The sequence below is a fragment of the Phalacrocorax carbo genome, chromosome 9 (genome assembly GCF_963921805.1).
Source record: "Phalacrocorax carbo chromosome 9, bPhaCar2.1, whole genome shotgun sequence".
Lineage (NCBI taxonomy): Eukaryota > Metazoa > Chordata > Aves > Suliformes > Phalacrocoracidae > Phalacrocorax > Phalacrocorax carbo.
In genome coordinates, this window is record NC_087521.1 from 13,111,039 (window position 1) to 13,127,122 (window position 16,084).

Sequence of the window (16,084 nt, forward strand, 5' to 3'; positions counted from 1 at the left end):
GGGACATGAGGTGAAGATGTGCCCCTTGCTCAGTCACGTGTACGATATCATGTCATATCTGACAGCATTCTTTTCATTTGTATTAAGAGCTTTTACTGAATAAATTTTATGAAGGGGAGGTTTGTTCTGACTTTCTTTAGTCATATGAAGTACAAGGATTTTGTACAACTAGTTCCCCTGTCTTTTCTTCTTTCCTTCAGCTGTGTATTCTCCCCAAGCTGATCTCAGTCCTTCTCTCCCTTAAAAAAGTCTGAGATGCTGGCCTGTAAGGCTGTCTTTGTGACATATCCCAGAGTAAAGCCTTCATGTGAAAAGTCTGAGTCATCAGCCAATGTCATACCAATGTTGCTGTAGCTTTGTTGTTTCTGTTTTCTCAGGCTCTATCTCCCCACAGCTTTTCAACCTATTTGACTCAGTTTGGAAGCCCATCAAGTTAACTTGCTCCAATTTCACTAGTGTAAATGTAGTTAGAATAACATGCTTCTATTGATGTATCTGATGTAGGTATAAGCACTTTTATACCAGTGTAACTGAGCCTACACTTGGGAATTGTACTGCTTTAAGTAATTTAGTTTTCAGAACAGACAGTGTTAAAATATGTGATTTTTTTTTAACTTGGAAAGGAAGGATGAGCAGAGTGGCTACAGTTGGATTTTCTGTGTTGTGTAAATATATTGTGGGTCAGATGGGATACTGCAGCCACTTGTGAAATGATCTCGTAGCTGTGTTATTCTCTCCCCGTTTGAGGTCTAAGCTTTTAGTTCTGTTTCTGACAGGTTCAGCCAGTTGCAACTGCACACTTGTTGCTTTTCCTGCAAGGATACTTAAACTCTTTTCTGCTGTATTTCTAGTTCAGAGTCTTATAAATATGAAATGGTCATTTGAAATTGTTCTTTCTGTTTCCATTTGGCACATGTTAGAGTAGAATTTAATTTGCAACCTGTTTTTCTGTTTTCCTACCTTTGCTGTTCCCTATTAGTCCCTTACCTGCCCAGCTCTTGTCATACCTAGGTAAACTTGTAAATATTCTCACCATCTTGCTGATTCTTTCCATCAGACTATTCCTGTCTCAGCCTGTTGCAAGATAGAGAGAGGAGGAGGGCCCTTACAGTTTTCCAACTGGAAATTAGTTTTTAAATTAATTCACACAGACGGTATGCAAGTTAAAGTATTTTGTCACAAGTTCCCACAGCATTTACCAGTGTCAGATATTTAAATTCCTGAGAACTATCAAAATGCTATCTTTTACTGTTAAGTCTTCAAAAGTCAAGCATGTAAAGATTACTTTGGACTCCCAGTACCTCTGTAGAACAGCTGTCATTTCTAGGAGTCCCATTTTGTAAATCTGGATGATGATGAGGACTGCAGGTAAGTGTCTGAGCAAACCCTCAGGGTTGTCCTCTGCAATCAGCAAATAAATGGTTCAAAGTAGTGATACAGTAAACTTTTTTCCTTACTGACGGAGCCCTCTGCATCTGAATCTGCTGAGTACAAGTTTAAATAAATAAATATTTATTTAATTTTGTACTCGGACAGAAGAATCACTCTCTATGAAAAGAGGCAGTCCCATTGCTGCCCCAGTATTAGAGGAAAGGGGACAAGCCAAGAACCTAGGCAGCCACTGGGGCCTAGTACCCTGCTGAGACTACGTAAATAATAGTAATTACAGCTGGTTTTGCTACAGAAGCAGCTCTCTAACCACTGGATGGAGCCCAAGTGCCATCCTGAACGCTGTGCTGATGTCCTTAATGACATCAGTATTGACACGTCTGACAAGCAAAGCAGAGGTTTATTGTCAGGTTATCTCATGCATCAGAAGGAAGAAACACAAAGTGCCTGCCAAAGGGAAGTGGAAAAGGGAACTCAGTTTTGCATACTGGTGAGGATTTGATGAAACAGAGGTGCTTCCAGGATCCATTTAATTCCAGCTTCTGCTAGTCTCATTTATGTGACTTTCCTTATAGAATTCCTCCCATTTTTCTCCCTATTAGTATCTTTATTTCTTTGCTTCTCAGGACAGTTGAGTTGAGTCCTTGATCCCTTTGGTGTTGCAATGAGTCCCTTAAAATTCATACAGTTCTGCAGGCAGCAGCTGGGGTTGTTGTGAAATAAACACAACTTGTTTCAGGTGGCCCTGCAACCAAATGCAAGTGCTGCTTTCAGTAGGAAGTCCTTTCCAGTGTCTGCACGTGTACCTCCTTTCTTCTACAGGGATCGTGGCAGTTTAGCAACAGGTGCTCCAGCTACAACTGAAATTTCTCCTTTCTGACTGATAGGTCATACAGAGTTGGAATAATCAAGGCTTGTTTAGGAAAATGACCATACTGAAGTATCTTGGAACAGAAGTGGTGGTACAGTGTCCAGGAATGCATTTAACAAGAAGGCAAATATTAAGGGCCAGTAGGAAGGAAGGAAAGAGATGCAGTCAGGATGACCTTTAGAGCAGGGTAATGCAGCCTCTGTGTAGATATCATTTAAGGCTCTGGAGGGTGGGTAATGCTGAGATTGCACCCTGGAGCTGGAGGAAAGTTATTTAAGAGATTAAGGGTTTTTATGATTCAAGGTCTCTAGAGGTAAATAAAGTTAAAAACCTCCTGTTTCAAAAATATGAGCTTAAACTATCCTGTGTTGTATCTATACGAAATGACCCCTGAGAGTGTCTGGTTTATAGAACCTCTAGCCATCCCTGTCTTGCAAGTGGGAGTAGTAAAGTGCTCATGAGTTTCTGTATCTGACATGGTAGGGGGAAGCTTGTGTCATTGCTGCTGCCCTCTACTCCCAGTCCAGCAGTGTCGAAGTAAATCTCAGGCTGGGCTTCCCTGCGACACTGCCATGTTAGGAGCGGAGTGAGGCTCTTGGCTGCGGGTAAGACGGGAGCCTCTGCATCTTGCAGCCATCTGTGGATGTCCTCAATGATGTGAAGAGAATAGGCACAAAGGATCAAGTCTGCCAAGTGAGGGGGCACAACTTAGAAGGAGAAAAAAAGAAAAGGAAGTCTGATTAAGTTTTGTCTTGAAGTGTCTGTTTTTGGGTTTGTCCCTGCATTGATCTGCAAGGGAATGAGGCAAGTAATGGCCCCTTGGGGACCTTCAGGACTTTCCTCTCAATGTCAGCCGTCATTTTCAATCACCCTCTCCCTCCCAGCCATTAATTTTGGCCCAGGATCATGGGGACTTGTCCATCTATCACTCCTAATTGACACTAAATGATCTGTCAGTTTATTGATGAACGGCAGGAGTGGAATTGTCACAATATATTTTACTTTCTAACAACTCCTCCTGACAATTTTACCTTGTCCATCTCACTCTCCTCACATAAATCTCCATTGGCCTCTCATTCCTTCTCTTGGGCTGATCTGGTGCCAGCCGCCTCCATGCCATCGGCACGCATCAAGGACATCAAGATGGCGGTGAGCTGCAATGTGCAGGCCCAGGGTGGGTTTTTTTCCTCTCTCGATCTCTTCCCCCGCCCCCCTCCCCTTTTTCTTTTTTCTTTTTTTTAATAGGCTGGATGTTCCAGGAATGCTAACAGGCTCTTGTCCTCTTGTCCCTCTATGTCATTGCTGGGGTGAGCTCTCCTTGGTGTTTCTGTTTAGACTCAGTAAAGATAACTGGCAGAAAAAGGAAAGTCCCTAAAAGACAGAAGAGTTACCTGAGAATCCCTTAGTACTGTAGCTGTGATGGGGGTTTGTTTCCTTTTAATCCTGCTTAGTGTGACTTGCAAGTGTTTCCTGCAAAGGGAAAATGCTAGACTTGTGCCCATTCCTGTGTCTTTGCAGTGCCCAGAGGAGCCTGAAAAAAGAGTTGGGCTTTAGAGTTGGGCTTTTTTTTTTTTCCCCTTTTTTCCTTTTTTCTTTTTTTTAAATTTTTCTTTTTTTCTTTTTTTTTTTTCCTAGAAAGCTAGATTTCTGTTTCTTTTCTCATTAGTGAAGTTTTCTTTTTCTTTTACTTCTTTTTCCTGAAAGGCACTGGGCAATGGAAGAACTAGTAGGAATGTAGCCTCTTGCTCCCCTAGAAAGTGAAGTCTGCTTGAAAACAACAGAACAGGAGTCTGATGTTTTTGGTAACAGTCCATGTAAACTGCTCAGGTGGCAGAGTGCGCTCAGGGTGAAGTCTCTTGGATTTTTTTGATTGAGGACAAAGCATCTTCCTTCCTTAGTCCTCTGCATCTCCAACGAATTTACCAGCAAATTCAGGGGATACTATCCTTGCTGTCCCAAATAATTCTAGGTTAAAAAAGCAAAACCCTTTTGAAGAACACATACAACTTGCAATCCTTTTGTATCTGTCAAAGCCAAGGCTAAAAACTTGTCTGGCCTTTGTAGGTCACCTCTAAATTGGCTCTGAAGTCTAGCTTAATGCAGTTTACCTGTGGAAAGAGACCTAAGATGACCTGATCTACTTGCTTGGCCCTATTTCACCCTCCTCTAGTCCCCCTCCCCATATAACCCCTCAACTATTTTCAGGTTCTTAATCCAAGTTCTTAAAATATCTTCTTTCAGAAGCTATTCCTCTCAGATGACAGCACAAGGTGCCATTCAGTGATAAACACCTGGGTTTTTTTCTGGTGTCCTTAATTTGATTTTGTTCAGTGAGGCAATTCGTAAGCAAAACATCTTTGGCCCAGCACTTCAGAATCATGAATTTGTTCTCAGTTGTGGGATTTAAAAAAAACCAACCAACCTTAGATACTTTTTCTTTGCATTCTAGTTTTGTTTCCTTTAGCAGTCAGTTCTTTGTGTAACCATGAGGACCAGAAGTGTGCTTTTCCCTTTAAATGGAAACTGAAGTGCTCCTGTAACCTCAGGAGCCATTTGGTGTGAGAGTTGGCCCTGGTGCTCACTGGAGACCAAAGACGTGATCACTTGGATAGGAGCCCCTGTTCTCAGGGACCAAAGATGTGTGGTGGATACCTCTAGAAACTGCAGCGCTGTTTTCCCACACAGCAGGAATTTGTATTGAGTGTTGTTGTTTTTTCTGTTGCTCAGTGGGAGCCCTGAACCGCTCTGCCGGTCAGCTTTCTACCAGTGAGCGAGTGGGGGAACCCTGGGAACATCTGTTACAGGGATGATGCAGTGAGCAGGCTGAGGTTCAGTGACCCCTGTGAACTCTGTCAGTTTGTTCTTTCGTGCCAGTGCCTAAAATCCTGATTGCCAGAGCCTTCCTCCTTTGTTTCTGTTAAGCAAACCCGGTTATTAGGACATGAGGAGAAACAACAACAATTCTGCTAGAGATTGATTAGTGCCTCACAAGCCCATTTCAGCTGGAGCCATCTAGCCACAGTGTCTGTCAGATCCCGTCCCACAGAGCAGGCCTGCTCATCGCTGCATCCTTCTTCCTCCAGTGCCGTGCTCTAGGGCAGTGTGTTCAACATGTGGTCCCGGCAATCCAAGGAGCCTGTGGGGGGCCAGGAAGTGGATTGTGGGACCATTACAGCTTAAAAAAATGTGTGTCTGCCCAAAACCCCATTGTGGAGATATAGATAGCCATGTGCCCTGGGGCTTGGAAATGGAGGGCTGTGAGATGACGTCCTATGACAGAAATATAGTAGTCCTTTCTCTGCTGAAATCCATGGCAAAACTTGCCTTGATTTTAGGAGGTGTGATGATCAAACTCCATGATTTAATCAAGGCAAATCTTGCTTTTCCAGGTTGCCACATTTCAGGGAGAGGGGGTGGAAACTTAACTGGTCAGAGCCCCAAGGAAGGTGCAATAGAATAGCTGAGAAGACACCTTGTGGTAGTGCTTTCCAGCACGGGCTGCAGTTCTAGTTTACATACAGCTCTGATGAGTGTTTTTCTCTCCCTGTGTCACAGAAAACAAGTGGTGACCAAGACCCACTCTTGGCGAGCCAGGAGAATTGATCAGTTAGCACTTGTTCATCATTTTGGATGCGTAAGTTAGTTGTGCCTTAGGCTATTGAACAAGCTGCAACTCATAGCCACCCACTCACTGTGGTGATGGGCACTAAAAAAACACTTGAGCAAAAGAGTAGAATGCTTTATCTTTTTTTTTTTCCTACCCCCCTCAGGCCTAGACCTGACTTGCAGTCTGTGCCTTAGAGCCAAAAGGCTTCCCTGTGGGCTCGGGTGGGTATGGTTTTGGATGGGAGCGCAGAGGCAGAACACTGGCCAGAGATGGGCTTCCTGCGCACACAACCCATCTCTCTGCTCTGCCTTTGATCGCCCTGCTCTCTCAAAACAAAATGTATCTCTGAACATCAGGACGTTCCCTTTTCTCCCCATTTCATTCTTTTAGCAAGAGGGCAGCTGGAAGCATCTTTCTGGTTCCGTGTGATTCATAAAAAGAAGCGGTTGAGACATGCCAGGAAAAACGCTAACACGCAGGCAGACGAAATTCTCCCCCCGCTGCCGGGGCCCTGTAAAGTATCGAAAATACCCCTCGACCTCGACCGGCGGCCCCAGCGGCCCCGGGGTGGGCGGCCGCCCTCCCGGGGGGAGCCCGCGGCCCCGCAGCGGCAACGCGCCGGCTCGGCCCAGCGCTCGCCTCCCGCCGCGCTCGGCCGCGGCCCGGCGGAGCGGCCGCCGGGCTCCCGCAGCCCCCCGCGGGGCCCGGGCCGGGCTCCTCGCCGCCGGGGCCCGGCAGAGGGCGGCCGCGGCACGGCGATGCCGGCGGGCGGCCCCCGGGGAGCGCGGCCGCCCCGGGGCGGCACCGGTCCCTCGGCGCTGGCGGGGCCCAGGAGAGAGCTGCTCCCGGGAAGAGGGCGGCCGCGTCGGGCGAGGGGGCTGCCCGCTCGCCCTCCCTCTACCGTGGGCTGCCGCCCCGGCCGCGCTAGGCCGGCGCTCCTGTCCGGCCGCCTCGGTGCTCGCTTGCACGAAGCACCGTCGCTGCCTCCCTTTTCCTCAGCCGTGCTGCCGCGCACCTCCCTGGGCACGCGGAGGAGAGCCTCGGGTCTCGCGCGCCGGGCCCCGGGCGCCTGGCTGCGGCTCGGTGCAGGATGCAAGCGTGTCTAGAGCTCTCACGAGCGGTGGACATTAAAAGATTTCAAGGACATTTACCCCCATTCATCCCAGTTATGTCCCCTGCTAAAATAGGTTAACGGTGTCTAATTAACCACTGCACATTGTCATGCTGCATAAAGATAGCATCCTGGCTGTTCTCTGAGCCCTGCTACTTTATCTCCATTTAGATCTCCGTGGTAGTCCATTAAATGAGAAAGAAACAGTTTAACAGAGATGATGTCTACATTAGAACTGCCTTTCACCCTTCAGCACAGAAGTTGCAGGCAGCTCCGAGGCAGCTCAGCTGTACATTAGGGGTGTGTGGCAGAGAAATTCTGGGTTTTGAGGTTTAACCCCTTCTCATTAATGTGGAGGGAGGATTTCTGCTGGCCAGAACTGAGCAAAGACAACACTCAAGAGCGAGGTCAGATCTATATCCTCTGCCCCAGGACACAGCTTGGAGAGAAACAGGTACGCTGTAATAGGAGTTATGTGGGGTTACATGGGGTCTGTTGGGGTCTTCTGCCCAGTTTCTCAGCTATTCAACACCCTGAAATAGAGAGGGAATAAACAGCTGGCCAAAGCCAGAGGGAATATTCTGGGATTTTGGTTATGTTTGTGTTGTGGTTTAACCCTATCCAGCAACTAGGCACCACACAGGCACTCGCTCACTCCCCTTCCTCCCCCTGGTGGGATGGGGGAGAGAATCAGAAAGTAAAAGTGAGAAAACTCGTGGATTGAGATAAGAGCAGTTTAATAATTGAAATAAAGTAAAATACTACTACTAGCAAGAATAATAATAGCATATACTAAGCAAGTGATGCACAATGCAATTGCTCCCCACCTTCCAACCGATGCCCAGCCCATCCCTGAGCAGCAGTTGCCGCCCTCCAGCCAACTCCCCCAGCTTATATACTGAGCATGATGCCATATGGTATGGAATATCCCTTTGGCCAGTTGGGGTCAGCTGTCCTGGCTGTGTCCCCTTCTGGCTTCTTGTGTACCTGTCAGAACATGGGGAGCTGAAAAGTCCTTGCCTTAAACACTACTGAGCAACAACCAAAACATTGGTGTGTTATCAACACTATTCTCATACTAAATCAAAAAACTACATTATCCCAACCACTAGGAAGAAAATTAACTCTATCCCAGGCAAAACCAGGACAGTTTGGGAGCACAGGCAGCCTTGCAGTGAAGGGAGTTTGAACAGAGCTGTCCAGGTGATGGGTTGGTCCGTGTTCTTTGGTCCTCCTATTGCAATGGGCTTATCAGAAGAAACGAAAGAAACAGAGGTATCGCTGTCTCACAAAAACCGTGGGTGGCTGGTGTATAATACAGCAGACTGAATGCATTTCTGAGCACTGCTCCCAGGATTGTATTTTGTTTGCCCTTACTTTAGTGGGTGTATCTGTAGTTCATACACAATTGCTCATTTTGTAGGCGCTTGTTGCTACCCTCCCTGGGCTGTGCCTCCTGCTGGAGCGAACAAACCAGGGCAGTGCACTTCTTGTTGCTGAGAACGTAAGAAAAGGGTGGAAAATCTGTCTATGCTGGTTTGAGTTTACAGTCTGGTTTCTTCCATGTCTGCTTTCATTCACCACTAGAAAGCCGTGTCCATGTGGTGAATGAAGAGGATGTTTTGTACCCAGGCCTGATATTCCTGAAGGATGAAATGTTGGTCTCAACATGTTGCAATTTGCATTGATAAGCTGAGCTAGTTCTCAGGAAGGGGTACTCCAAGATGCTTAAAGCAGCGTGATAACTTCATAAAGAATGCCTGTGGGGTTTCCCATAGCACGTGGAGAGCAAAGAGACAAACAGATGACTGGTTCTGCGTGAATAGTATCTCCAGGTATATCTTAGCCCTCGCCTAAGCTTATGGAATAGACAGGGTTGGAGTTAGGGCACATTTTGAGGATCTGTTAATGACTTCCCTTACTGCCTTGAAGGTTTTTATCCTTAGGACACAAGGCAAAGCTTGTCTTTTCTCTCAAGGTCACTTTGTTAGGTAGATTTAGGTAATGCAATTGGGCTGAAAAAGCAAAAGATTAGTCAGGAACAAAGCAAAAATATTTTGTGAATTTTTTTCCCAATCTGATACAAGGAACGAAGAAGTAACTTAGCATCAAACAAAATGAAAGAAAGCCTTATAAAAAAGAAGGGAAATACTAGGCTGGTTGGTATCTTCTTTACCTAATAGCTTAATCGTTAAGGCCATGGAGAGTGTAAAACATGCAATTCCTTCCTGTGCTCCAGAAGTTTCATACTCTATTTCCAGGATAGTTCTCTACCCGAGCTTATCAGCTGGTTTGAAATGCCAGTTTCATCAAATAATGCTATTCCAAATCATATATTAACAAACATATCTAGTACAGGTGACTGGAAGCAGATGTCTCACCTAAACAGAAAAACAGCCATTTCTACCTCCTGCTCTTGTGCTGTTGGTATTTAAATGCTCTGTATAAACCACAGCACTGTCAGCATGAGAGACTGGCATCACCCACTGCCACCTTCGGACCCTGTGGCATAGGGACTAGGGTGTTCTCCTGGCAGGAGCTGACCGTGGGGCTTTAGCTTGCCCTAGAGAGAGGAGGGAACTGTCTTGTTCGACAGAAGAGTGTTCTAATGCCTCGGCTCTGGGATTAAAGAGGTCAGTACTATTCTCCCTTCCCAGTTTTTTTTTTTTTTCCCCAAATTACTATTTTTTTCCAATATAGTACAGCTATTTCATAATGAAGTATTTGCTTATTGCCCTGAGTAAGTCCTTTCCTAACATAACAAAGAAAAGTTGAGAAAGCTTTAAGTCTCAGAACATGAGTGAAGTAGTCTCTGCCTCTAGGACTAACATATGACTGCTTTCCCTGTGGGCCACCTGGATGTCTGTCATGACAGGGAGCTCAGGAAAAAGAAACAGAAATTGCTTACAGGGATAGCGTGAGTGACCCTCTCCTGGGAAGTATAAACATGTGGAGTGTTTCACTCCTGCCTGGGGACAGGAGATGAGCAGAGATGTAAGGAGTATGAGTACCAAGGAATAGAGTGTTATTTGGGGCTGGACAATTATCAAGAGTGGTGGGATCATGCTAAGAAGAGGTTAGATTGAACCTCCAGGAAATCATCTCACTGCAAGGCTGTGCAAAGCCATCATTGGGGATGTTTCAGCTCAGTGAGGGCAAGGCTCTGAAGACAGGGTGTAGGAAGCAGTTCTGTGAAGGCAGGAGGGAGCGATAAAATAGGGTAAATCTTGCATCATCTTTCCATCTCTGTCATCTCAGATTCTAAACTCCAGTGAGAGCTGGTAGTGGGGTCTCTGAAACCATCCCTTTCTTTCTGCATAGTATCAGAGTGTTCACAAAAAGTGCTTTCTTTACACTACCATTGTGGAGAAGGATGGAGCTGGACAACTACTCCTCACTGCAAGACCTCTTTCCTAAATTCCCCAGCCTCATTGCACTTCTGCCTCTTCTGATGAACAGAAGGGTGCAGATATAGCTGAAAGCCCAGATGCAGATGCCACCTACATGGCTGCAGTTCTGATTATAGCAGTGGATGTTACTGGGCTCAGATCACTGATTCAGTGCAATCTTTAGCATCTCACAGACTGCAAGCTCCAGGGAGAGCAGTGGAGACAAGGGGCTTTCTTCTCATAGCCAGACATCTGTGTCCTGCTCCTTGCTCTTAGAAAAGTAGATTTTTCACAGGAGACCTAGATGAGGACTATAACCTGCTAGAACAGAGAGCAGATGAGGAAAGGCCTGCTCCATCTCATGGAAATGCTTTGAAAGGAGCAGTGCAAGGCAGTGAAGCAACTTCTCTTACATCTTGGTGTGTCCTGGGACAGAGCATGTGGTAGGGGAGAGACCCATGTATTCTTTGTCATGGCACCCTGACTTCAAGGGAGGGGAGAATGCTTATTCCCAATGCATAGAGATGAAACTTCACTCTGCAAAATGGCCAAAGCAATCAGCGAGTGATGGAGTATCTGCTAAAAAGAAACCTGGCATTTAATTAACTTTTCAAAGTGCTGGTTCAGCAACCTCCATGTTTTACATTTTGAATATTGAACAAGCATCCCTAATCAGGACTGAATTACTTCTAGGCTTGCTGGGGTGGAGAGCAAGGGAGCTGCCATTTGCCAATGCCTCCCCCTGCCCTGTTATTATTATGAACTCCCATTAACTCAGCCGGATCAACCCTGATTTACTGCAGCGACAGCATGTCTGACCTGAACTTGGCCAGCTCAGGTGGGGCTCCTAACCTACAAAGGCAACCAGATAATCTTTATGCATGACCAGGGGGAGAAAAGGACCTGTTGATCTCTCAGGGGTAGGTAGACAAAGTATAGTATCTACTTCACTCCTTAATGTGCTGACCTCTCTACTCAGGTAAGGCAAGTGTTACCTGCAGCTGATGGCAGAGGGGATGAAAAGGTACCTGAGAAGCTAATAAGACCCAGGGAGTATGGGTCTTGCTGTATCTGGGCATGGCTGTCTTTTTGGACCCAAATTGTTCTGCTTCAATCTGAGGTACTTTTTGATACACTGGTTTAATGGTCACTGAGAACTCTTTAAAGATGTGATGTGTTATATTGGACCTGGTGTAGGAACTGTTTTGCACAATAACAGTGATATAGGGAAAGGTGCAGTTTTTAAATTTTCTCAAGCCTTTTCTAAGCATAAGCCTTTCCTTGTCTTGCAGGTCAGGAAGAAAGCATGCAGAAGAAGTAGAAGAGTAAGTACCCATTGTTGCTGAGACTTCTTCCACAACTTTTACACCTGATCTCATGAAGTAGGGACATGTAACTCTAAGCACCAATACACCAAGATCTGGAAGTTGGGAAGGGTGGAAAGCCTGGCATGGATTGATGTCATGTGTCCTGGGATGGGGCAGGGCTGGTCACTGTAGTTCCCTGGATATGGAGTAGATAGTGCCTCTGTCACTCCTATGTGACAGAAAGAAGGAAACATAGAAAGCACCCGCTTTCCTTCCAGACCCCCCCCAGTGTCTACTGTCTGCAGCCTATGGGTCTGTCTCAGGTACAAGGCATCTTGCTTAAGCATTCTAAGCTGAGGTTTCTGCTGAGTCCAGCAATGAGGGGTATGGAAGAAGGTCAGACTGCAGGCTATGCGTACTTGGGAACTCCCCCCTTGACAGTCCATAAAGCTTGTAGGGAGGAAGGGGACACAACAAGATGCTTTCTGGCCTTGCAACTGAAATTCTTTTTTCCTTGTGTTTTGCTACAGCCATCGTCTCAGACAGCAGAGCCTGGAGACATCAGATGATGGAGGAGGTAAGGTATACCTACTTGACTGCAAGAAGTGGCTTCATGCTTGTCTGGGGCTTCACTAGTAAGATGAGCAGAGACATCTTGTAAGAAATTGCAAGGAAATGAACTACCCTGGGGGTAGACAAATGGAGGAGGTATTTACATCTCCCCAGCTGTTGAATGAGGGAGAGAGAGCAAAGGAGCTGGAGAGGAGGATGAGGAAGTGAACCTGTAGTCTAACTCTGGCTCTTCATTAACACATAGTAATAAAGCACCTTTGGGAAGAAGGAAAGTGTTGAGGACACGCTTTTCTCTGTGCTCACCTCTACATGGAGAATAGTGGACTGAGACAAAAAGAGAGCTAAAAGAGCAATGAAAGGTTAAGAGCAGGGAAAGAAATCACTGCTGTCCCCTAGTTTAGGTGATAGTATGCTCTACTGAAAGCTTCTCTTATGTTTTATGGTTACATCCTTGTCTTGTTCCCATCAGGACAAGTGCCTGCACCATTCTCCTGAGGTCTCTGATGTGAGGGAATTCTTAATTTAATTTTTAAAATCTGCTTGCCCTAATCCAAGATCATAGATTATAAGGTAAACATAGGCACAGGTGGTAATCCCATCCCATCTCATCCCTGTACAGATTTCCCTGTTGTGAAATCTACTGGACTCCTGACTTAGCAGTAGTTTTCTTTATAGTATATATCACCTGCTCTTCTAGGACTTGATGAGCCAAGAAAAGTTTCAGGAAGAATCCACAGTATGAATTCTGAGACGAGCACAGGAGAACTGTGGGGAGCACGGAAATTAATTAAAGTCTTTAGGAGCTACCTCAGTTTTCAAGGGCTAAGAATTGTATACAGTGTATAAAAAGTTGTGTCCGTAAAGTATCACCAAGCTTCAGAAGAATTACCAGGAGTCACAAAAGATCAGACATCAGTATGGCTAATGAGATTAAATGAAGACTTATTTGGGTCTTCCAGACAGATTAAGCATTGCAACATATGACTGCCAGAAGTGGTATCTTTGTAGCATTGGCATCTTTACAATAGACTTAATTTCCCCCCTGGGAAGTTTCTTGGGCTTCTTAAATTTCAGCGTATGTCACTGAGGCTGGTAGTCTGTTCTGAACAGCTTTTTGACTGTTTGCATATATGCTGTCCTTCTTGTTGAACCTTGGTCTTGTATTCAGAGTATAACAACTGTCTTTGCTAGCCAGGTGTAAAAATGTTTGCCGCATGTTTGCAGCATGTGACTTTCAGTGCTCCAAGATGGTAATAAATACAGAGTCAAATTGATGCAGAATGTGGTATGAAGACACAGCAAGTTCTAATACATACTTATTTACCTGTGCCTAACCTATGATTAACAATTGAATTTGGATTGCTTGCAAACCAGAGTTCAGCTTTGGATTAAATCTATGTGTTAGAAGAAAGATCCCACTAATGTGATTATGATTCCTGCCCAGGCAGTTTCTGGTACAGTCAAATACACTGGGCTGTGGATCTAGTTTGCATATGGAAAATCTCTAAATGGATCAGTGCACTGCATGCTTGTGGTCCTACTTCTACAGGGAGATTAAGCAAGCTATTCTGGGAGAAGAGTTTTCCATCTGGGCTCAGCAATTGCAACGAAGAAAACTGACATATAAACAAACTCCAGAACCTGAATAAAATAACTTTTTTGAATAAGCAGAGAGATACAAATAACTGCCCAGTGTAGAAGGCAGAGAGTGGCATGCTGTGGCTGTGCAGTAAGTTGAGCCATATCAGCCTCTCCTTTGTGCAGAACTGCACTTGGGCTTGTGTCCTTAACTGTAACAGTAAAGCTCAGATTCTAAACATACAAAAATCAAGACATTGGTGAATGGATCCCCAAGGATGGGTCACGGTTATTTTGTGCTGCATAATGTGCTAGCTTGTACACCTTAATATGAACAGGCACAGTTGCGTAATGATTGCTGCTGTCAACCAATACCTTTGGATCGCCTTCCTTAACCTATTAGAAAGCTGAGCTGTACCATTCCATTAACATTGTTTGCCCCCCATCCAACCTTTTCATTAGAAGAATGAAGGACAAAACTCTATGCCCTTAAAAAGGTATTCTTGTGTATCTGAAATGTGCTCAGCTGTGATCATTTATTCAGCACTAACACCCAGAGGCTCAGAATTCGGAATCCATTGGAGAAAGTGTTAAAAAAACTTAAGGCCTGGAGAGAGCCCAGTTTGGCATGTGGAGAATGGAGGGAAGGTTGTACAGCCAAGTGGAGACTTTTGGGCTTGTTATGCCCCATAGTTTCAGAAAGTAAAATTCTTTCACTGCCTCTGGCCATTCACCCTGTGCATGAAATAGCATCTGATGCCTCAACTCCATGAGAGTTTGGGAGGGAAGAACAGTCGCTTCTCAGGCTGTGTGGAAAGACTGAAGTAATATTGGAGATTTTAAGTGGGTGGACCAGAAAGGAACATGCATGGAACTATCTGCAATGTCAGCCATTCCTTACAGTTGCACAGGGAAACCCAGAAGGTGGAAGACATCCATACGGTGCAATACAAACTGTTGAAATACTAGCAGTGAAATACCTTGGCTCAGCTTGTGCTCAGAATTCATTTTCTCTATCTGTATTTCTTCTTCATAGAGGCTAGTCCAGGACAAGAGAGCTACTTTAAAGAGGAGCCAGTTTTGAGTTATAAGAAAGCAAAGACATGTTTGGCTAAAAGCACTATTTGGTCCTGTAAAAATCCAGGCTGGAAAAAGTGTAGTGTCTCTCCAGAAATAGCTCTGGAGTGTCTAGTTGATGGATACTGGGGTATCCTACAGCACCCACTGCGAGCTTAGTGCCCATCCTCCTGAACACACACTGGTACATGCTAGTACACAGGAACAGCAAATGGATAACATGCCTTTGCAAGGCAGATGTGTGTCCAGCTGAACCTTGTCATGGGGGGGCCCACCTGCCCTCCATGGTGGGAAACCTGCTTTAGCAGGGTTTAATGCATCACCACTTGAGGAATAATAAACCTTCACAAACAACACAAAAGTGTTTAATTCCTAAAGGACAGGCCTAGTTGAGTCACTTTTGGCCAGGGGCAATTGGGGGCTTAATGCTGTGTATGTAGCAATCTGGGCAATCTGAGAGAGAGGAGTTTAAGGGTAATTGCTCAATTTTCTGTCCGTGTCAACAGGGGAAATGGGCAGCAGTGACTGAGCTCTGTACGGCAGGGAAACTGCATGAGATGGGAGATGTGAGACTATCAGTGGAATTTTAAAAAGTGGTATCTGCAGAACACTGCTTCCTTTTCTGTAGCAGCCAAGAGCTTCTCCCAAGTGCAGACTATTCTTTGTCATGAGGTGGGATGGAAGACAGAACAACCAAATTCACACTGAAGGGTTTACCCCTCCCTTTGCTCCTTTCTCCAGCAGGACAGTGCAGTTTCTGCTTCAGTTTTGCTTGGGTATTTCATTTGGCTATATTCTGCTTGTGTGTCTCTTTCTGGCATGCAGCTACAAAGGGCTGTTTCCTGTTGGGATGAGAAATGCTGGAATTCTGCCCCTGTCCCATCCCTGTGTGTCGTGAGTCCCCTGCCAGCAAACTGCTTTGTACTTTTGGCTAAAAGTTTCTTTGTTGTTCCTTTCTTGTCCACCAGTTCTGCACTGCTGAGTTGTGCTCCCCCAGATGCTCATCTCCTCACTACATTGCCCTTGTTTTTTTCTCCTCAGCACTCTACGAGGGCTTATCAGCTAACGTTGTCACCTCTCTCCCAGCTATCCTTCCCCTATAGACTATTGCCCCACCTTCAGAAGTCCCTTCCCCTGTTCTTTCTGTTACCCTCGGGATGCATGGCTCCTAGAACAGGAACA

General features: G+C 45.5%; 1 protein-coding gene across 2 annotated transcripts in view; it reads left to right on the plus strand.

Annotated features, from left to right (window-relative positions):
- The window catches only part of IFT43 (intraflagellar transport 43), a 45,935-nt gene that overhangs the window by 17,484 nt on the left and 12,367 nt on the right, over positions 1-16,084 (plus strand). For both annotated transcript variants that reach the window (XM_064460429.1, XM_064460430.1), the window contains 2 exons: positions 11,660-11,692; positions 12,205-12,251. In XM_064460429.1, coding sequence (XP_064316499.1) covers positions 11,660-11,692; positions 12,205-12,251 — 80 coding nt within the window. The remainder of the gene's footprint in view (positions 1-11,659; positions 11,693-12,204; positions 12,252-16,084) is intronic.